The sequence below is a fragment of the Trichoplusia ni genome, chromosome 13 (assembly GCF_003590095.1).
Source record: "Trichoplusia ni isolate ovarian cell line Hi5 chromosome 13, tn1, whole genome shotgun sequence".
NCBI classification, from domain to species: Eukaryota; Metazoa; Arthropoda; class Insecta; order Lepidoptera; family Noctuidae; genus Trichoplusia; species Trichoplusia ni.
Genome location: NC_039490.1, coordinates 4,798,994 through 4,817,640, shown reverse-complemented (window position 1 = coordinate 4,817,640; position 18,647 = coordinate 4,798,994). Strand labels below are relative to the sequence as shown.

The 18,647-nt window shown below is 35.0% G+C and overlaps 3 protein-coding genes across 6 annotated transcripts in view; 2 read left to right on the top strand and 1 right to left on the bottom strand.

The window, feature by feature from the left end:
- Positions 1-2,704, top strand: part of LOC113500367 (myosin light chain kinase, smooth muscle-like) — a 39,707-nt gene extending 37,003 nt beyond the window's left edge. For both annotated transcript variants that reach the window (XM_026881143.1, XM_026881142.1), the window contains exon 8: positions 712-2,704. In XM_026881143.1, coding sequence (XP_026736944.1) covers positions 712-1,873 — 1,162 coding nt within the window. In that variant the 3' untranslated portion in view covers positions 1,874-2,704. The remainder of the gene's footprint in view (positions 1-711) is intronic.
- A 1,756-nt stretch (positions 2,705-4,460) lies between these two features.
- Positions 4,461-6,625, bottom strand: LOC113500369 (40S ribosomal protein S16). 2 transcript variants are annotated; one of them, XM_026881146.1, is made up of 5 exons: positions 6,531-6,625; positions 6,402-6,446; positions 5,807-5,938; positions 5,211-5,325; positions 4,461-4,705 (listed from the first exon to the last, which is right to left on the bottom strand). In XM_026881146.1, the coding sequence occupies exons 1-5, from the start codon at positions 6,567-6,569 to the stop codon at positions 4,560-4,562; spliced, it is 477 nt and encodes a 158-aa protein (XP_026736947.1). In that variant the 5' UTR covers positions 6,570-6,625; the 3' UTR covers positions 4,461-4,559. The 2 variants fall into 2 exon arrangements, with proteins under 2 accessions (XP_026736947.1, XP_026736948.1); XM_026881147.1 differs by having other exon boundaries at positions 6,552-6,610.
- Positions 6,626-6,698: 73 nt separating this feature from the next.
- The window catches only part of LOC113500365, a 43,833-nt gene continuing 31,884 nt past the window's right edge, over positions 6,699-18,647 (top strand). For both annotated transcript variants that reach the window (XM_026881137.1, XM_026881136.1), the window contains exon 1: positions 6,699-7,177. The gene's annotated coding sequence lies outside the window, so the exon portion shown is untranslated. The remainder of the gene's footprint in view (positions 7,178-18,647) is intronic.

Below are 18,647 nucleotides of genomic sequence, written 5' to 3'. Positions count from 1 at the left end.
ATTCCGAATTTAAAACCTTCTGGACTTTTTTGACCGATTGCTGCATGAATCCTTAATATGTACAGACCAAGATTTAAGTTTCTTTGCATAAGGTATACCTTGAAAGCTCTATATACTTACTTGTAAGATTACCTATATTTTAGTTTTTAAATGAATGATTTAAACAAGTTCTAGTGATAACAAATGAAAATATCAGAAATAAATATGTTGAGTTTGAGTTGTAAAATCTTCATCGTTAAAAAGATTTTAATGATATTTCCGGTTTTCGCGATAATTATAAAGCTGTGTACAGACCAGCCTGGCGATAAAGACCCCTGTTACTCGAATGATCCAACACTAGTAACTAACACAACATAACACAACATTGCACGACGTAGTCATAGATTTAACTAATAATTACATTAATATTCTAACATTGTACATATTAGTTAAGTAGTCTGTAGTTTAGAATGTATGTAGCATCCAAATAATCCTCTTTGATTCGATTTTTTAAAGAAACTACCCAAAGTCCACATGCTAACCTATTAATCCCATCCCCTGCTCCTATCACTTCATACCTGCACGTATTCTCACCTTTCACCTTCACTATCGGCGTAGCTGGGCCTACGGAACTTCGGCAGGCCACGTAGCTTCTGTAGCCCTGGTGCCACCACCCACTCCCGTAACTTGAGATCAGGTGTTGGGCGTTAGTAACGCGGGTCTTTGTCGCAGGTGTCGGCCGGGCGCCACGGAGTGCCTCCGCCACCGCTGGCTGCAGCGCCGCGCGCCGCCGCTCGCGCCGCAGCCCGCGCCGCTGCCCGAGCCCAAACACGAGCTCGATGTCGCCAAAGACAACCTCCGCTACTTTGTGGAAAGGTGGAGCGAGCACCCCAACTCACCCTACGTATTCGACAACCAAGCGCACGAAATCACCAGCCTCACAAACGGGAATTGTGAACGATCCTCCATCGGAGGATGCTCACCGTCGCCAAGAAGTTCTCTCAGCAGTTCTCCTGATGTGGTCTTCGATGAAGACGACCTGGAGCCACCTCCGCTCAGAGAGCACAGCTTCCTGCCGCCGCCACGATACAATCCAGTAGAAAGGAGAGCCTCCGACAGCACTTGCTTCTTGCACAAGAAACAAGACGTCCTCGTTAGAAAAAACTTAGCTGAAGAAATAAAGAAACTGTCCGACCACCTCTACATGCTTTCCACTATGAACACTGATCTCGCAAATAACAATAGCATGAAAGAGCTAGACAAAAATGTTACCGAAACAAAATCGAGCAAAGAAGAGAAACTACCAAATGGATTCAAGAAAGAATCGAGGCATACAAAAGTGGTAACCAACGGGGACGCAAGTGGTAAGGAGAAAAGATTGTTCACATCAAAGTCTACGACCAAAATAACATCAACATTCTTAACAGAAAGAGAGCCAGAAAAACCCATGACGAGTAAAATGCCCTGGGTGAAGTCAAACAGGTCGAAGCGAGTGACGAACATGAGCCGAGACGTCCCGGACCAGCCCGTCGATGTCCGGAACAGCTTCTTCCAAGAGTTCGACAGACGAAGGGATAAGATAGACAAACTAGTAAATGGAGGAGAGAATGGAAGGCAGATGCCTTACAGGAGAGGCGACGAAAACAATGCTCATAGAACTAAGGACCTACTCTTACATCTTCTAGAGAAATGGGGCGAAACAGAAGAAGTTGAAGCAGAGAGAACTGCCGGCGGTACCTCAAACGGGGGCCGACATCAGTCCATATCCTTAGAATGGTCTCCATCCAACCAGTTGGGCCAAACCTCCATGTCAAGTCTACACGCATTCTTCCAAAGGCAGACTTCTGATGAGAAGACGCAAAGGAAAAAAGTTACGAGTAACGTAGCAAAATGACTTTGATTTGTAAGACTCTAGTGCCATGACACTGTGTTACCAAAGTATCGGTATGAGATTAATTATGTTCTACTCACGCTTAGCGCATACAAACGTAGGTCAAACCTCATGTTTATCACATTGGGCAAAGGAATTGAACGTACAGGGTCGTCAATATAGTTGAATTTTCAAGAATGGGTGTTTTAGAATGAAATTTGAATGCAGTTACTTTATATTTTAATTTTCTGTATTTTATGAAATCGTTTTAATTTATTTTTAACGTTATTTAAGTTGTGTAATTAAATGCAAAAATTGCCTCATGTTGATAAGGCACTAAATAAGGTTTCTTTAAAAACTCCTAGAAATCTTTTTATCTCGTCTACATTTTGAATGCATATGCAAAGTAACATAAAAAAATGCGTAAGACAATTTAGAAAAAAATCTAAGTAGGTAAAACGTCCATCCATAAATAATTAAGTACATTTAATTTTACTTTTAAAATAAGTGGCAATGAAATGGCAGCACTTGTTCATAGAGAAATTTATTATGAAATAAGTTTTTATTAGTTTGTATGCGTTAGGCCTAGGCAAGCAAATGACAATAACGAAATCTAGTCGTCAAAATTTTACAATCACATTTAGGTAGTAATATACATTGAGAATGAATAACATGAACTATTGAACGTATTTTGGTAATTTTTATAACATTTTTTTGTAAATAAGACAAGTTTTTAATTAGGGGGTTTTTTTACACGTAAATTATGATTGTTCCTTATCTGTACTTATGTATAACTTTAATGTAATTTATTGTTATTATTCGTATGTTGTTAAAATATAAGGCTTTATTAAAATATTCGCTGTTTTATTACTTGGCCACACAACACCTACTATTAAAACTGCAAGTTATAGGTAAAATAATAATTATGATATTGTACGTGTGTCTGTTTTAATCCTATTTTCATAAAGTTACAGTTAATTTCAAACCTTTCACAGCGATCGTCTGTCTGCGTCATCAACCCTCACCCACCCATGGTTGATCCAGTCGGCCCTCTGCACTGAACTGCACGTTACCAAGTCCAAATTGAAGAGATACGTCATCAAGAAACGCTGGGCCAAAGCAGTGTCAGCTGTCATAGCTCTTAAGAGAATGGGTGCCAAGTTTGAAGACCATCATGAAGAGAAAGTAGAAAAGAAGAACGGAGAAAATTGATTGAGGTTGTTTTTATTAGTTGAAAGTATATTGGGCAGTGTTTTTTGTGTGTTAGGCGAAAATTTTGGCCAGACTTTGTCATTTATCGGAAAGCTTCCACATTTTGAGGAAAACTAATGGTGGTTTTGGACGGTTGACGGCGTCTCTCCTACACAATTACGAGTGTTCTTTTGGGTAAAGAGGGGACGAAAACAATTTTTTAATGGCCAATTAAAAAGTATTATCATCGAAAGTATTCAACTACGACTTTGTATTAAAATTTGACTGTTAAATTAGGTTTAAACACTGCCCATTTCTTAAATAGAGGATAGCTAGATATTTTAGGTTTAATACATAAGACAGCAGGTTTAACGCATATTATTTTCAATAAGACGCAGTCTAATTATGTTTAATAAATATAATAATAATTGTTATGACCAGTCATTCAAGTCTATAGTGACCGATTCTGTAACTTTTCGATAATTGATTAGGTCATTGTTTTTGTTTTTATTTACTTGTTGATACGCTAGAGTTCGATGTTAAATAATAAATTGTGCATAATAAATAGCATTATAGTGGTCGCCTAAGGTAGAAACCACTCTACCTAGTTCGTTACAATCTGCGTATAGTATTTGTTTCTAGTTCGTATACTCATATCAATATTTTTAATTTGCACAAAGCATGTTAATATTGCAATAATTGCCAGACAGACCAGTAGCAAAAGAAGTTGAACTTCTTATTATAACACAAAATATATTCTATTTGGCAACACGTATTGATCGGCAAAGAAGTCCCATAGTAGAAAGTTATCAAGCAAAGCAAGTATTTTTCTTATTTTTCGTTTTACAAGCTATTAGAGGCAGAAAACTGTTGGTTTTACTTGACTAAAATGGTGCCAAAATATTTTACTAATCTAGTAACATTTAAGTGTAATGCAGTGCCTAATTAATAAATTAATCAACTCTCTTATTGAGATCTGTTATATCAAGAGTATTGTGTACATCGAGTATTTTAAATATAAGTCAATAATGAAAGACATTAACTTCTAACATTAGTCTAAGTTTTGTGCTAATTTAAAGGTTAAGTATTAATTGCAATCTCATTATAGATCTAATGGACGTTATTGCCATGTTATTTTTTGCCAGCCATATTTATTTATTCAAGTTTTTTAGAATCATAATAATTATGAAATCGAAATTGAGAAGTCGTACGTTTTAAATTGCATTTAATTTCCCATTAAAATGACTATTATTAAAGACATTGGTTTGTAAAATAAATTTTAGTATAATAAAATCTTGTTGCAACTATGGCTTATTTTATTATTTTCCCACCCTATTCAGCTAATCCTAAATAAACCTTACGTCTACTACAAAATCAACTTTTAAAAGGTGCAGCTCGTAAAGAAAGAAAACCAAATGAATAATTTTTTATATTTTTTTTTATTTTTAAAAGCACGCAATGATATTGCACTGCTGTGACAACAATAATGCAATACCAGTACGTGGTTCCAAGGCTGGTTTTAACGGTAAGATTTCTGGTAGCGGGCGCGGGCACCTGGACCACCGAACTTCTTGGGCTCGCAGCGACGGGGGTCTGCGACTAGCAAACTCCTGTCGTATTGAACGAGGATGTCTTTGATTTCCTTCTTTGACGCCTCGTCTACATCTGTAAAGGTAATTCAAAAATTGTTACATGGATAGTGTACAGGACTGGAGAGAAGGAAAAATTATATTTGTGCCATTGGAAATAATGAGTTCTACAGTATAAGAACAAAGCTGTTTTCAATATAAGTTAAATTGATTATTGATGGGGAATAATTTAATTATTTAAAGGTTTGCTATAAATGTTGTGTACATTTCAAACAAGCAGGGTATTAAACACGCATGCCGTTTGGTAAATGTCACCTTTTTCTACCCTCCCTGAAATGACTGAGTTGTAAAAAAACAAAACAGTTTTGGAAGAAGGGATAATAATAATTATAATTAAAACTGTCATATTTCAATAACAATTGAGCAGTGAAGTATGCAACATAATATTTTTGAAATATACCTTTGCTAGCTTAGTGGTCAAGCAATTAATCTTCACTACAAATTACTAATGAAAACTCTTTTAGGACAATAACAATTTGGTCCCTCTAGAATATTCTATAGTCAAAGAGTGGAGTACTTACATTTCTGGAAGAAGGCAATAAGAGCCTTGGAGATGGCTTGTCTGATGGCGTAGACTTGTGCAACGTGACCACCACCCTTGACCGTCACTCTGATGTCGACATCGGAGAACTTCTCCTACAAATGAATATCCTTGATAAGTATAACATAATAGAGATGTTTGTTCAAACTTTTATGTACATTTATGTTCAGAGTGGATCTTCACTTCACATCCAATGATGCTCAGGTTCGGAATAAGTGATATTCATCATACAAAAAAACTTCTACATAGTACATGATTATTGTAGAGTGTATGTATCTGTTATTATATCAATTGAGATAATACCCATAACAAATTTTATGAAATTTGATTGATTGGCCATTGAAATGTGGAAAAGTGTAACATAATTAACTAGAGTAAGTGTGTAGTATTAAGATAATTTATGTACACAGATACTAATAAATATTTAGTTACAAGACATTTTTAGTTGAAGTTATTCCTATGATTAAGGTATAATATAATTATGATAATTTCCTCAGCTCAACAAATTTGATTAAGAGCTGATTGAAAACAATAGGTTCGTTTAAAACTTGGATTATTGATATCGCTTGTACTGACCTTGCCGAGGAGTAGGATGGGTTCCTGCAGTTTGTACTGCAGCAGGCGGGGCTCCACTAAGTCAAGTGGGCGGCCATTTACCCTCAACACACCATGTCCGCGCTTGCAGTACGCTACAGCTGTGGCGGTTTTCTACAAAATAAATAAAATATTAAAATACATGTTGAAAAAACAAAATTAGATAGATGAAAAGCAACGTGTTAATACCAATCGCAAAACATCATAATGAAAAAAGTGAAACAATGCAGCAGGCTTCTATTTTGAGGTTATGTTTAATTAGGAGTATATTCAATACAATCGAAAGTTGTGAAGAAGCTGTAAAACATGAGGACATTCCCAAAATTTCTAGTTCTCATAAAAACAACGGGTTTAACTAGGTATTGACACAGATAAATATAATTTTGAAAACAGACGCTGAAATGAGTTTGTTACGGATCACAAGTTGTAAGTACGTTTTCAAGAAGAAATGAAGTAATTTGATAAAGTTATATTAAATCATGCAATACGTCTACATACAGAGTACAAATATAAGGGTATTTCACTAAAATAATCACTTTAAAATCGGCACTAACACGTGGATTGAAAAATCACTAACCTTGCGGCCAAAAACTTGGACGGCCTGGATAGGTTCACGTCTCGCCTGAAAACACACAACATAGATATGAGAATCAAGTCGATTTGTTAGGGTTTGGTAAACAAGAAACTAGTAAAATAAGGGAATTACAGAGCGCAAATCGTCACGCACCTCTTGGGGGGCAGCCATTTTGGCAGAGAAAGACTGAGAGAATGAACAACAGACTGTACCAAACGATCCATTCTTGAATGAACCATTAAGATGTGACCGTGTCTTGTAACCGAACGAAATGAACATAGCTTACATTCTCGATATATTCATCGATCGTGCTACGACACCGACACCTATGGGCGAGTAGTAACATCATTGGCAGTTTTCACTCAAAAAATGACCACTAGATGGCGCGACGACTGATTAGTATACATATTTGTCACTAGATGGCCCCTCATAATTAAATTGCAATCACGATACGGTCTCGGTTGGTCGGTGAGTCAACAGCCAATCCATCACGCATAGCGTAGCACCGTCGCCGCGCCGGGTTGTTTTGTATTCGTCGAACGTAATCGCTGGAGTGGAGTCGTACGGAATGTGCGACGGTAGTGCACGATCACGACAATGCGCCGCGAAAAACGCTAACATTCCCGCGCTTGTGCATTAGAACTTGTGCAAAACAGTGTGAATTGGTTGTTGTACGAGAGAAATTTGTGTAAATTATTCAGTTTATGTAACAAACAGTTTGTGTTATTTTTGAACTGGATTTCTTGTGAATAAATAATTCGAGTTTACTTAATTTGAAGGTAAGTTGACATTTATTTTTATCGGACTTCCATTATTTTATATTATCGAACCACGTGATAAATATACCTATTCTAAGTTTTAAATATATCGATCTCGAAATTATTAATTAAACCACATATTTAATAAATATAATAATGAGGTGTGTCCTTATCATTAAGTATTAGTGTACACATCATGCAGTGAATATTTCATATATTATTAGATTAAGTTTACTGGAATGAACAGGTAAATTTGTTGGTTTATTATTAGTAAGTAACTTAATTTGTAGTAAATGTATCTTACCTACTGTTACCAACAATGTTGCAGTTCTCATACTAATTGTATTATTCGTATGTGATTTGATAAATGACAAATACAAGTTTCTCTAAACATAAATTAGGTATGATTTAAAGTTAAGATTTTTTTTAAACACCATGTTCCTTAGATTTATTATTTATTATCATTCGCTTTTATTCCAATCTTAACATTATCAAATATTAGTAAATAAATCTAGTTATACCTACATATAAAAGTATAAGAAGTTAGAATGCGTGATTAAATTCTTTAAGTTTTTATCAAATACTTTTTGTTGACTGCGTGCGTCATAAAAAAACAATATGAATCATTCAAGAATTCTGCCTCAAGCGTAAGCAGTGAGCGAATCCAGGAAAAAAATAGAAAACGGGAATTTATGTCAAAGTAATTCATTGAATGGTAAAACCAAATACGTTTGTGCTTTAATATTATTATTATTTTTAAACTTGGTAAAGTTTTTGTGGAAAATGTGTTCCGTGTTATCCGCGTAGCTTAAATTTGAATATTATTGTCACGTCGGATTAGTTAGTAGGATTCTTACATGTTTGAATTTATTGAGAGATTCAACGAACGCACGCACAGCGGTGAAATTAGCTTGCGTTGAGATTCCAGATTCGAATATTTGCGTATTATTATTTGCAAGGATCTTCATGTAATGGCTCGTAAAACCAACCTTTTTTCACCTACAATCCTTTGCTGTATGCTGTAGCTAACCATACACAAATAACTATGTTTATAATGCATAAATTGTATAGAATATCATACAAAATCAGAAGGACTCGTATACTCATCACACTGGTCTAGTCTCCGCAGTTCATCCAACAGGGATCTTAATTAGTCTTTCATAGAGTTACGGCCGCTTTCTATATTCGATCCCGAATCTAAGATTCCGATCAATCCAGATTTTACTCAATCCCTCGATTGAGCTTGAATCTGCATTTCATTAATCGATCTCGTCTTGAAATCCATCGAAAAAAAACGGATAGATCGCCCTGCTAAACGTTTTGTTTTACGCATGTGCAGAAAAGTACTTCAGCGATTATTAATGAGTAAAATGGTGGCTTTTTTCTTAAAGCTTATCTATTTTTATGTATAATCATTAGAAATTGCACAAAATACAAAAATAAAAGATTTGAAAGTCGTAGCGGTAAAATACTGTAATTCTACCTCACGATTAGAAAAAGCATAAACGACAATAAACGTTTATTGATGAGCAACGGAACGTCTATCAATCGAAAAGTTGTCAGTCAGTTTGACATTAACATTATATATTTTAAAATCGCCAGTTTATTTGTTGTTTGTTTTTCCGATGTCTCAGTTATAGAATAGAATACAGCGGTAATATTCGAGCGCGTTCAGAATAAGTTCGCGCGCCATCTGTACAAGGAACTGTATGGGGTGTATCCGTTCTACCTACTGATGGATCCCACTCTGTTTGTTCTGGGAATGGTTGATAATAATCAACTGTATGTGGGACACTGAGACGGGAGGCTGCACTGGTCGTCTACTTGGTGAAGGTGCTTCGTGGAGTGGAGAATCACCGGGAAGTGTTGCAGCACTTGAGTGTGTGTACCGGACCGCTACGTGTGGCGGCGGCGAAGCCCGACCCTACTGCTGGTACCTACAGCGAGAACAAATTTGCTCGCCAAAGCACCTGTTACAAGAGCTCTCCACACCACCAACTTCTTCAAAATCAGACTGACGTGTTTATGTGTTTTTAATAATGTAATGTGTTGCAATTTTTGTTTAGTTTAAGTTCTTAGCTGTCGCATTAGGGTAAACCCTGCAATTATACTTCATGGTTTTAAATAAATAAATCAAAACGAGAATATTATAATCGTTGTCTATTGATTCCAGTATTACAGATATTGGTAAAAGTGTACTTAGTACACAAAAACTATAATACCGAAAGCAAAAAAGTTTAAGCGTCAGCTTATGCTTAGCAACCCAAAAGAATTACTGAGCGCTGGTCTTCAGCTTAAATCCTAGACCCCCGTTTACAAGTAAAGTACAGAAAAAAAAACAGCCACTCGATACATCACAATCACAATTACAAATTTTGAGGACAGAGTTTGTTCTTCGTCGCTGTCACTACTATCCCAGTCCGATAGTAGTCCGAATGAGCTAATACTTCAAGATCGCTATCACTATCACTTGAAAATATTTCCATTTTCACAGATTTCTCAGTACAATCCGTAAAAAATTGGGGATCGCAATTATAGATCAAAAACGTCAAAAATCGATTGGTCAAAACCAGAGATCGGTTATAGAAAACGCATAACTGTCACTTTCATACAAATACCAATCTAAAATCTCGATCCACCCTCCCAAAGATAGATTGAAGATAAAGATCGAGAAAACGATCCATGGATCGGTTATAGAAACACTAAAAGTTGAAAATGGATTCAAATGTCAATCTCGATCCGTAAATTAGGGATTGAGATCGAATATAGAAAGCGGCCGTTAGACAATGTGTCTTTGATAATATGAATCCCAAGTTCCGATATTCCGGAAATGAAATCAATTGATTAATTAAACACAAGGGATTATTGTAATTAATTGCATTATATTGTACAGTCATCTATCCTCTATTGTAAGAAACGGATGTGCCTATCTAATCAATAAATCTTGACAAAAATGAGGCTACTTTGAAAATGTTTTCAGTAAAAGTGTAACTTATCGAAAGTATTTTAAATAATTTTCCTCATCTTTCAGCAAAAGAAACAGCTGTATTTCACGGCATTTCAAATATAAATCTTCTAAACGCTGTTATAAATGGGCATATGTTACGTAGTCGAAAGTTGAGTGTGTATGTTTATTTATTACTCTCTAGCGCTCAAACTTAAGGACCGATATGGATTCAAATTTGAATGGTAGACAGCTGACACCGAGGATAACAAGGCCATTTTTGCACCAATTCACTATTATACGAAATGTTACAATACCATAATGATTGAATAATCTTGATGCTATGTAAATAGTTCCCATGTAACTTGCGAGTACCAACTAGTTTATTTTAAGGATTCACTTAAACGTCGCATATACAAGTATAACGCGTGGATTAACCAGGCGATTAGCATTTTCCTGAACATTATCATAATAACATAATTTAGTAAGCTATAATATAACATAACCTCTCAATTAGCACCTTAAAGTATTTACATAATATTCAGATATGCGATCTAGTTCAGTCCATTGGAAATATATTTATTTCTTAATTAGAATAATTACGTAATTTGACAAAACAACGTTAACACTGTCTCTTGACGGCGTTTTTTCTAAAACAACAACTTTTAGAAAGTGCAATAATGTTTAGGATTTATTGACTTCCGTATGACGCAAATAAACAAAATTTCCTTTGATTTAGAATATAGTTTATTCATTGCATATTTGTTTAGTTAGTGTAAATGCGAAATGATGAACAATATGCCCGTGTTGTACTATAGTTTTCCAGCTTTAAATATTATATTTTGTTCCAATTTCTAACTCCCATTCTTAAGTATATTCGCTCTCTGCCCTAATTTTGATTACCTGAAGTTTATAGCTTGCTAGATTAAAACGGACTTGGTCGTGCAAGGGTCAAGACTCGAGATTCTGTTTAATTTATTGCTCTTACATTCGTTTATCTTTCTAACATAAATCCTTAAACAAATATAACTTTCTCTTCTAATTAGATCTATAAGACTTACAAATAAATAATAGATCATGTATACAACCTTCTTTCCCGATTGCCTCTATGCTCTACTGCCTTCTTTCTCTATGACATACAAATTGTGTATGACAGGTAGAGTTTTTACCGGCGTCGGATCTAAGGCGTTGTGTTTATCGGGCGACCGTTGTATGACCGAGTACTAGCTGTACGGCTTCCTGTCTTCACTGCAAACATGGAACGGACACAGCTAATCCATTTATAGTTTAAATGGGTCCGATTATTGAATGTTCGGTAATAGAGGCGTTTATTGGATTCACGCGATTTTTTTTAATAACCAACCCAATAGGGTCAGTACAATGTTACTAAGTACGTTATTATAATCTAATCCTGTATTAATGTGGTGTACAATAAAGAATATTCTATCTGTCTGCACGTATAGCAAAGAGAGGAAGTTACCTGGCTACGCAAATATCACTGCAAGTGTGTTGCGGGTTCGATCCCCGCATTGGACATATATTTGTAATCCACGAACACAAACTAACGTGAGATGTTTGCTCGTAAGCCAATTAATTCAATATTTTATCCTACTATTTCTTCAGTGCGAAAGATGACTCTTTTAAGGATTCTGAAGAAAAGAGGCCATACTACATCCTTACTAATATTACAAATGTGAAAGTAACTCTGTCTGTCGGTCTGTTACGCTTTCACGTCTAAACCACTGAACTGATTTTAATCAAATTTGGTACAGAGATAGAGTTGACCTTGAGAAAGAACATAGGATAGTTTTATCCCGGACTTTTTAAGAGTTGACCTCGACGAGGGCGAAGCCGCGGGAGAAAAGCTAGTAAAATATATCGCTACTTTTAAGTAGTTAATGAACAGTGAAAGAATTAACTTTCTTCTCACTTAACTCCAGTTTGATACATTATCCAATTACTTGGGCAATTGTAGAATACACTGGTACCTACTATTTTTTCTAATTGTTCTACTTATCTCATAAGCCTCTCTGTCTACACAAAGAATTGATAATACGTTGTTTTTTATAACATCGCTCAAAGTCTATGCCGTTTTACATTTATAACACACCCTTGAAAAATCTGTTGTTCCAAATATCCCTAAGAGTTAATTAGATGCTTTAAAATAGTAATTAAATCACATTAAGTTTTATTGATTTAATTAAAATTCCTCGGTTGATGTCTCCACATAAACACAAGGTTTACAAAAACTTGTATGTTATGTGTGGGTATTATTTTATCCTTAGAAGGCCAATAATAACTTAAAAATAAGGAAAATTCATAATTAATTACATGTTATTGTATGTATTCTGTTTGGTACACATCACGCATCATGCTTGCAATGGTTAAAACTTACGAATACTAAAAATAATGAATAATGCTAAGTAATATTGTTTTTAGCATATTATCATTGGCCTAGCCTTTTCCCAACTATGTTGGGGTCGGCTACCAGTCCAACCGGTTTCAGCTAAGTACCAGTGTTTTACAAGGAGCTACTGCCTATCTGACCTCCTCAACCCAGTTACCTGGGCAACACGATACCCCTTGGTTAGACTGGCTGTCAGACCTTTTCAAGCTTCTGACTACCTGTAACGACTGTCAAAGATGTAGGAATAACAGCCGGGACCAACAATTTTACGTGCCTTCCGAAACACGGAGGAACTCGTTATGACAAAGATGGTCACCCATCTACGGACCAACCGCGTCAAGCATAGCTTAACCTGTGATCGAATCACTTATGCGGTTATAGCTTAGCCACGAGCTTTTTAGCATATTAGCAGTACTAAAATATTATTTACGTTCATTTATAGTTCACGCGTGAAGTTTGATGCTAGGATATACTCTTTGGTTCAAATATAAATGGTTTAATTTATCAAAATAATATTAGTATACCCAATAATTATATCTATAAACTCTAGCCTAACATGTATGTATATGAAGTAATGACAAATTAGTGCGGTGAGCCCATTTATATAAATACTAGCTGTTGCCCGCGACTTCGTTCCCGTGGGTAGAAGAAGATATAAGTTATGTTTTTACCCGTCCTGTTTTTTTCACATTTTCCATTGTATCTTCGCTCCTATTAGTCGCAGCGTGATGGTTTATAGAATAAAGCCTTCCTCGATTAATGGTCTATTCAACACAAAAAGAACTTTTCAATTTGGACCAGTAGTTCCTGAGATTAGCGCGTTCAAACAAACAAACTCTTCAGCTTTATATATTAGTATAGATTTGGTTTTCTTTAGGAATTTTCTTAATTTCCGGTATCTTCTTTTTTGAAATACTTGTAACAGGGCTTAATAAATGCACAGTACATAGAATATATAAAGTCCTAATACATGATTCATATGTCAACAGCTTTACCAGCAGGTCGCCAATCCTAGACTAGTCTCAAAGGTCTTATGTTCAAAGCTATCTAGATTTGCATACATAATTGAAACACCTGACACTTAGGTCTAGAAGTACTTACGATACAATGTATTGCCTGATATCTAATGATACTACATAGTTTATCTAGCGAAGCAGTTCAAACCAGGCATTGATTTGCGTTTGATTTAATGCGTTGTGTCAAAATGAGATTTTCAGCAACTGAATGACAGCGCACTACACTTCATTGAACAACGCCTGTCTTCTATAATGCATTATTTAAAACTTTTCGCCAAAATTTTGCGATGCTTACTACGAAACTAAAATTTAGAAAAGTGTTTTCCTTTATACTTTTGCTGCAACAGACCACCAACAACACTCGTAAAACAAAACTTATAATCTGCTAACAACATTAAAGCATTACTCACAAAAAAACATCTAAATTACAACCTTATTCCAAACGCAACAGAATAGAAAATCCCGGTTTCTCTGTTTGCAATCTAAGTTGCATAGTTATTAGTTCTAGGGCTTCATTTAATATCGTTAGAGATCTAGTGCACCACAGAAGCCTTACAAAGTTTAAACTGCAGATTTTTACACTACGCAACAGTATAAACAAAGGGTAAACGATACATTGCAATCCTGTTTGCGAGACATCGTAAGTATGTAATTCAATTTGTTACTTATCAAAACAAAAGAGGAATTTGTGTGATAGTCATCTGTGATTCGATAAATAAATTATTTCTTACATATGACACTTGTATTGTTAACAGAACTATAATGTTGTGTAAAGAATATCTTTAGAATGGAAATTGGAATGGCTTAAGAATCTGTTGAAGCACAGAATAGACTTTATCATACATATAAACAGGAAAAATTGCCGTTACAGAATGTTCTTTTATAACTTAGTTTGAATTGAGTAGTTAAACAAAGATCACTATACTAGATCACTATCATGAATCGCGAGCGGCCAATTCTGTACACTAAGTTTCTCAAAGATTATTTTTCTGGAAAATTCTAAATCGTATCGTTTACAAGAAGATACATTTTTAATCCAGGAGCTGTCCGCAAAAGGCACAATTGAAATCAATAAAGTTATTTTCACCTTCTTAAAGCACTCGGGTTTTAATTGAAATCCTTTTGTTCTTTTTATCGTGCTAACGTTTTAATTTTATTTTTCGAGAATGAATAATACAGTATTGTCAATATTGTAGGGTGGTGCACAATACAAACAAAAATAACCTCATTTTAGTTCACAAGTAGTTCTAGTTCATAATCAGATAAGATACACAATGTTTTGGGAATATTGTAAAATATTTTAGGCCAGTCCATATCTCAAACAAATTGTTTGCTTACGATACGAGTACATTATCAGCATAAAGAATGATTTTCATGACAAATATTTACTTGCCTGTCATTTCTTTGTGGAATATTGATAATTTTACATTAAGTATTGTATTTTTACTTTTTTTATGTCGTCACTGACAAATGGGAAGGGAAAACATTGAGGAAACCAGGATTACAAATATTAGAATCGGAAATCTATGAGGTAGGAAATATGATGATAATCGCTCAAACCTCGGGAAGAGGCATGTGCCTAGAAACGAGATGTATATAGGCAGGTATCATTACTTTTATATGGTTAACATTGCAGCGTTTTCTTTCCTTGCTTTTTACTTATTTCTACCTTCCCTAACTGATATCTAAAAGTATGCTACATTTAACTGGTGATGAATGTTGAATGCACGAGAGTAACTCGAATAACTCTAGTTTCTATCCGGTTCTTCTCCACGGGAATGACGTTTCGGAACCGCGAAAAGAGTCTCCAGATCTATAATTTAACGTTTCTAAAACATGATTGCGTAATTTCGTCAAGTTTTTTGTGAAAACCTTTAAAAAAAAAAAATTAGGAAGTGTTTTTATGCCTATAAAGACACTTATATTGAACGAAACTTTCACATTTAAGTACCATTTAATAGTAATACACATTTGAAGAGGATTCCGAGTTAATATTATGGTGATAGTAAGTTCATTGGCTGTTAAGTCAGAAGAAAAGTTAACGCGATGACGTTAAAATGCTGCTTTTTATGTTGAAAGTTATTTCATTAAAATGTAACCGGTGGAAGTTGCCAGTCTACACTCGGGCTAACTGCATGGAACTTTAATAATATTCAACGTGCAACTGTCCAGTACTGGGCTAGTCTCTTTCCATGTAGAGAAAAAATTACATTGAACACCACGCTTGTTTACTGCGCCTACAATTCCAAATTTCAATATTTAAACTCTGTTGAAGTTTTCCGCCACTATTATTCTATGGTGTTGCTATAAGAAAAATAATGGCATCTTATTATAAAAACAATAACTAAGCAACCACTTTGCGTCACAACAACCTTGTAACTAAAATAACTAAAATCCATCTGAATCAAATTACTTAACTTCCTAATTACAAATACCTAAAAATCAATCTCCACGTGACTGAACTATACAACCTATTATTAACTTGCTTTCTTTAGTCTTACAGGGTAGATAAGAATTAATGAACTATAGAACCGTTAAGAGGTTTAGTTGTTAAGTACGGGCACTTTTTAGAGAGCTCACTTATTTGGTTTAGATAAGCTTTATGGGAGTTAAGAGTACATACCAGTGAAGGGTCTGTGGACAAGTTTTACTTCTCCGAGTGCTTAGGCTTAAGAGTCGATCAAATCAACTGCCAAGACGTTTGACGAATGCCATGTTAATTCTCGGGAAGGAATGTCTTCTGTGGATTCCAAATGTTGTGTCCCTTTTTTTTTGAAAAATGACGTTTTGATTTAAACCTTCTGGTTACATAGTTAGAGTTGATAAAATAATGATACTAGTAATGTCAAACGGATGCTTGTTATTTCATTTATTTTCAATGGATAAGTACTGCTTTCTGAACTTGCTAAAAAAATAGAGATGGTGGTTGTGGAAACATCGAGATCCCACCAGTACTCCTAAAAAATTGAAAAGGTAGGTAATCCTATAGATCCTACCAAATCCTACCAAAAAAGAAATAGTATAGTTTATATTATTCACCATTTTAATCATTTATTTCTGTCTACAAAGGTTTTACATTCACAAACTTAGCCTAAATATACAGTAGGTACATTCGTAATACCACTTATAAACTGCACAAAGAGTATTAGACTAACAAAAAATGTTTGTAAAAAACTTATCATTTTCTTTTACAAAAGCTATGAATACGTTTAATCACGTAGCAACGCCAACAATAATACAAATTGCAGATCTGTGATTACTTACTTAAAAGCTCCTGAACATTATACTATTAAAATTTGATATCTTTAAAAGATTGGTATAAAATAGCTCACAATTGAACGGTTTGGACACACATATAGGAAACCTTTGATCAAAAGATAGACACAAAATGTTACATAAAAACATGATATAGAATATCGTACTTTATCGTCAGCAACATTTTAGCGGCCCGGCTTACGGGTGCTAGTTTACAACAGGTTTATCAACCGCGTCGAGTCTCGTTTAAAAGTTAAGTTGCATAACGTTACATATTATTATAACTATCTATATGTATGCCATACATATGTGGTGTACCATCGTATAGGATGTCTTGTAGACAAAGTTATTAAGACAAAAAATATAGGTTTGAAAGCGCAAGTTTGGAAGATATGACATTAAAATTGAAGAGACAGTTTTAGAGTTTGAAATCATTGACTAGTCTAGTTTTCGAAATTAAAAGTTAATCGACAAAAATATGAAATGGGAAGAGAAAATCTTATAGGTGATCCAACATAATACCAAAGATTTTATGTCAACTTATCAACTCAACACCTATAGCCCCGTCTTAAAGTACCATGTTCCTGTTCCATGTCAATAAGAGCTTTTATATTTTTTAATTACAATTACAAGCCATAATACAGGTGCTTAAACATACATAAAACATAACATATTATCTCACAATATAAAATATACTTTATAACTTTATTTCCTAACGTTTCCCATGTACGGAGACGTCGAACCTATCTTGTATCACAATACATAAACAGTCGCGAAGTCTCCCCCGCGTCTCGTATTCTCGCCATATTTGTGATCATGACTTATTAAACGAGATGTTTTGCTGACTGAACGATAAATTATATTAGATGGAAGCGATGTATGAGCAATAGTGAAATGTTATCGCTTGAAGATCAGTGAGCAGGTTGCCTGCAGAAGTACTTTTGGCCGGATTAGACTCTAGTTTTGTGACAGACATTCAAATTTAGGCTACAGGACCGGCGTAATAAGATATGTTATTCAATTCACTGAAACTTGGTATTAAGACCTTTATGATCAAACTTCAAAAAGGAAGAGGTCGCTTCGGCAGATCTTAGAACTTGAACTCTCAGAAGTCTGAACTGATTTTGTTGTTTCTTTCTCATTTAAAGTGAAATACCTGTCATTTGTTCCCACAAAAACCCATAAGTTTGGTAGTCCTTTTTTAAGACGGCTGTTTCAGTTTTATGTCTTTTCGCGACAATCAATACATGTATGTAGGTACTCCTGTAATTGTAAATTTACAAAAGTTGTCTTTGATTAGTTAGGCCTTTGAGTACAACATTTCTGTCATCATAATTCCAACGGAATTCATTTCTTCTTCCTCTGTGTTCTTGCCACACATAAATATAAAATAAACAGCCTTATTTACTCAACTCACCTTTTTAGTTCTAACCTTCTATGTTCCCTGTCACATGGGCTTGATAATCCGACCTGTATTATATTTCGCTTTCTGAAGTTACAAGTCAGCAGTGCTGGGTGGCCGTACTCCGGTAGCTACAGCCCATCCGGTGCGATAGTGGTGTTTATGTCTCATGCGTAATTATGCTGATTGTAACTGTAGCTTAAGGGGCATGATCGTCTAAACTTAAGGTCTTACGTCGTTGTGCTATAACAACCGCAGGGATATTTATTAAGCACTGACGTAAAAGAGGGGCGTTAATGGTTTGAAGAGAACGTATTGAAAGATTTTAGTATATTTTGTTTGGATTAAATGTGAATTATATCCGGCCAGTCGTTTAAATGTTGTGGAGGGTGATAGCTTTTATTGTCGGGTCTGTAAAACGTTAAACCAAAACGTTATCAAGTATAATATTTGCATGAAGAAAGACA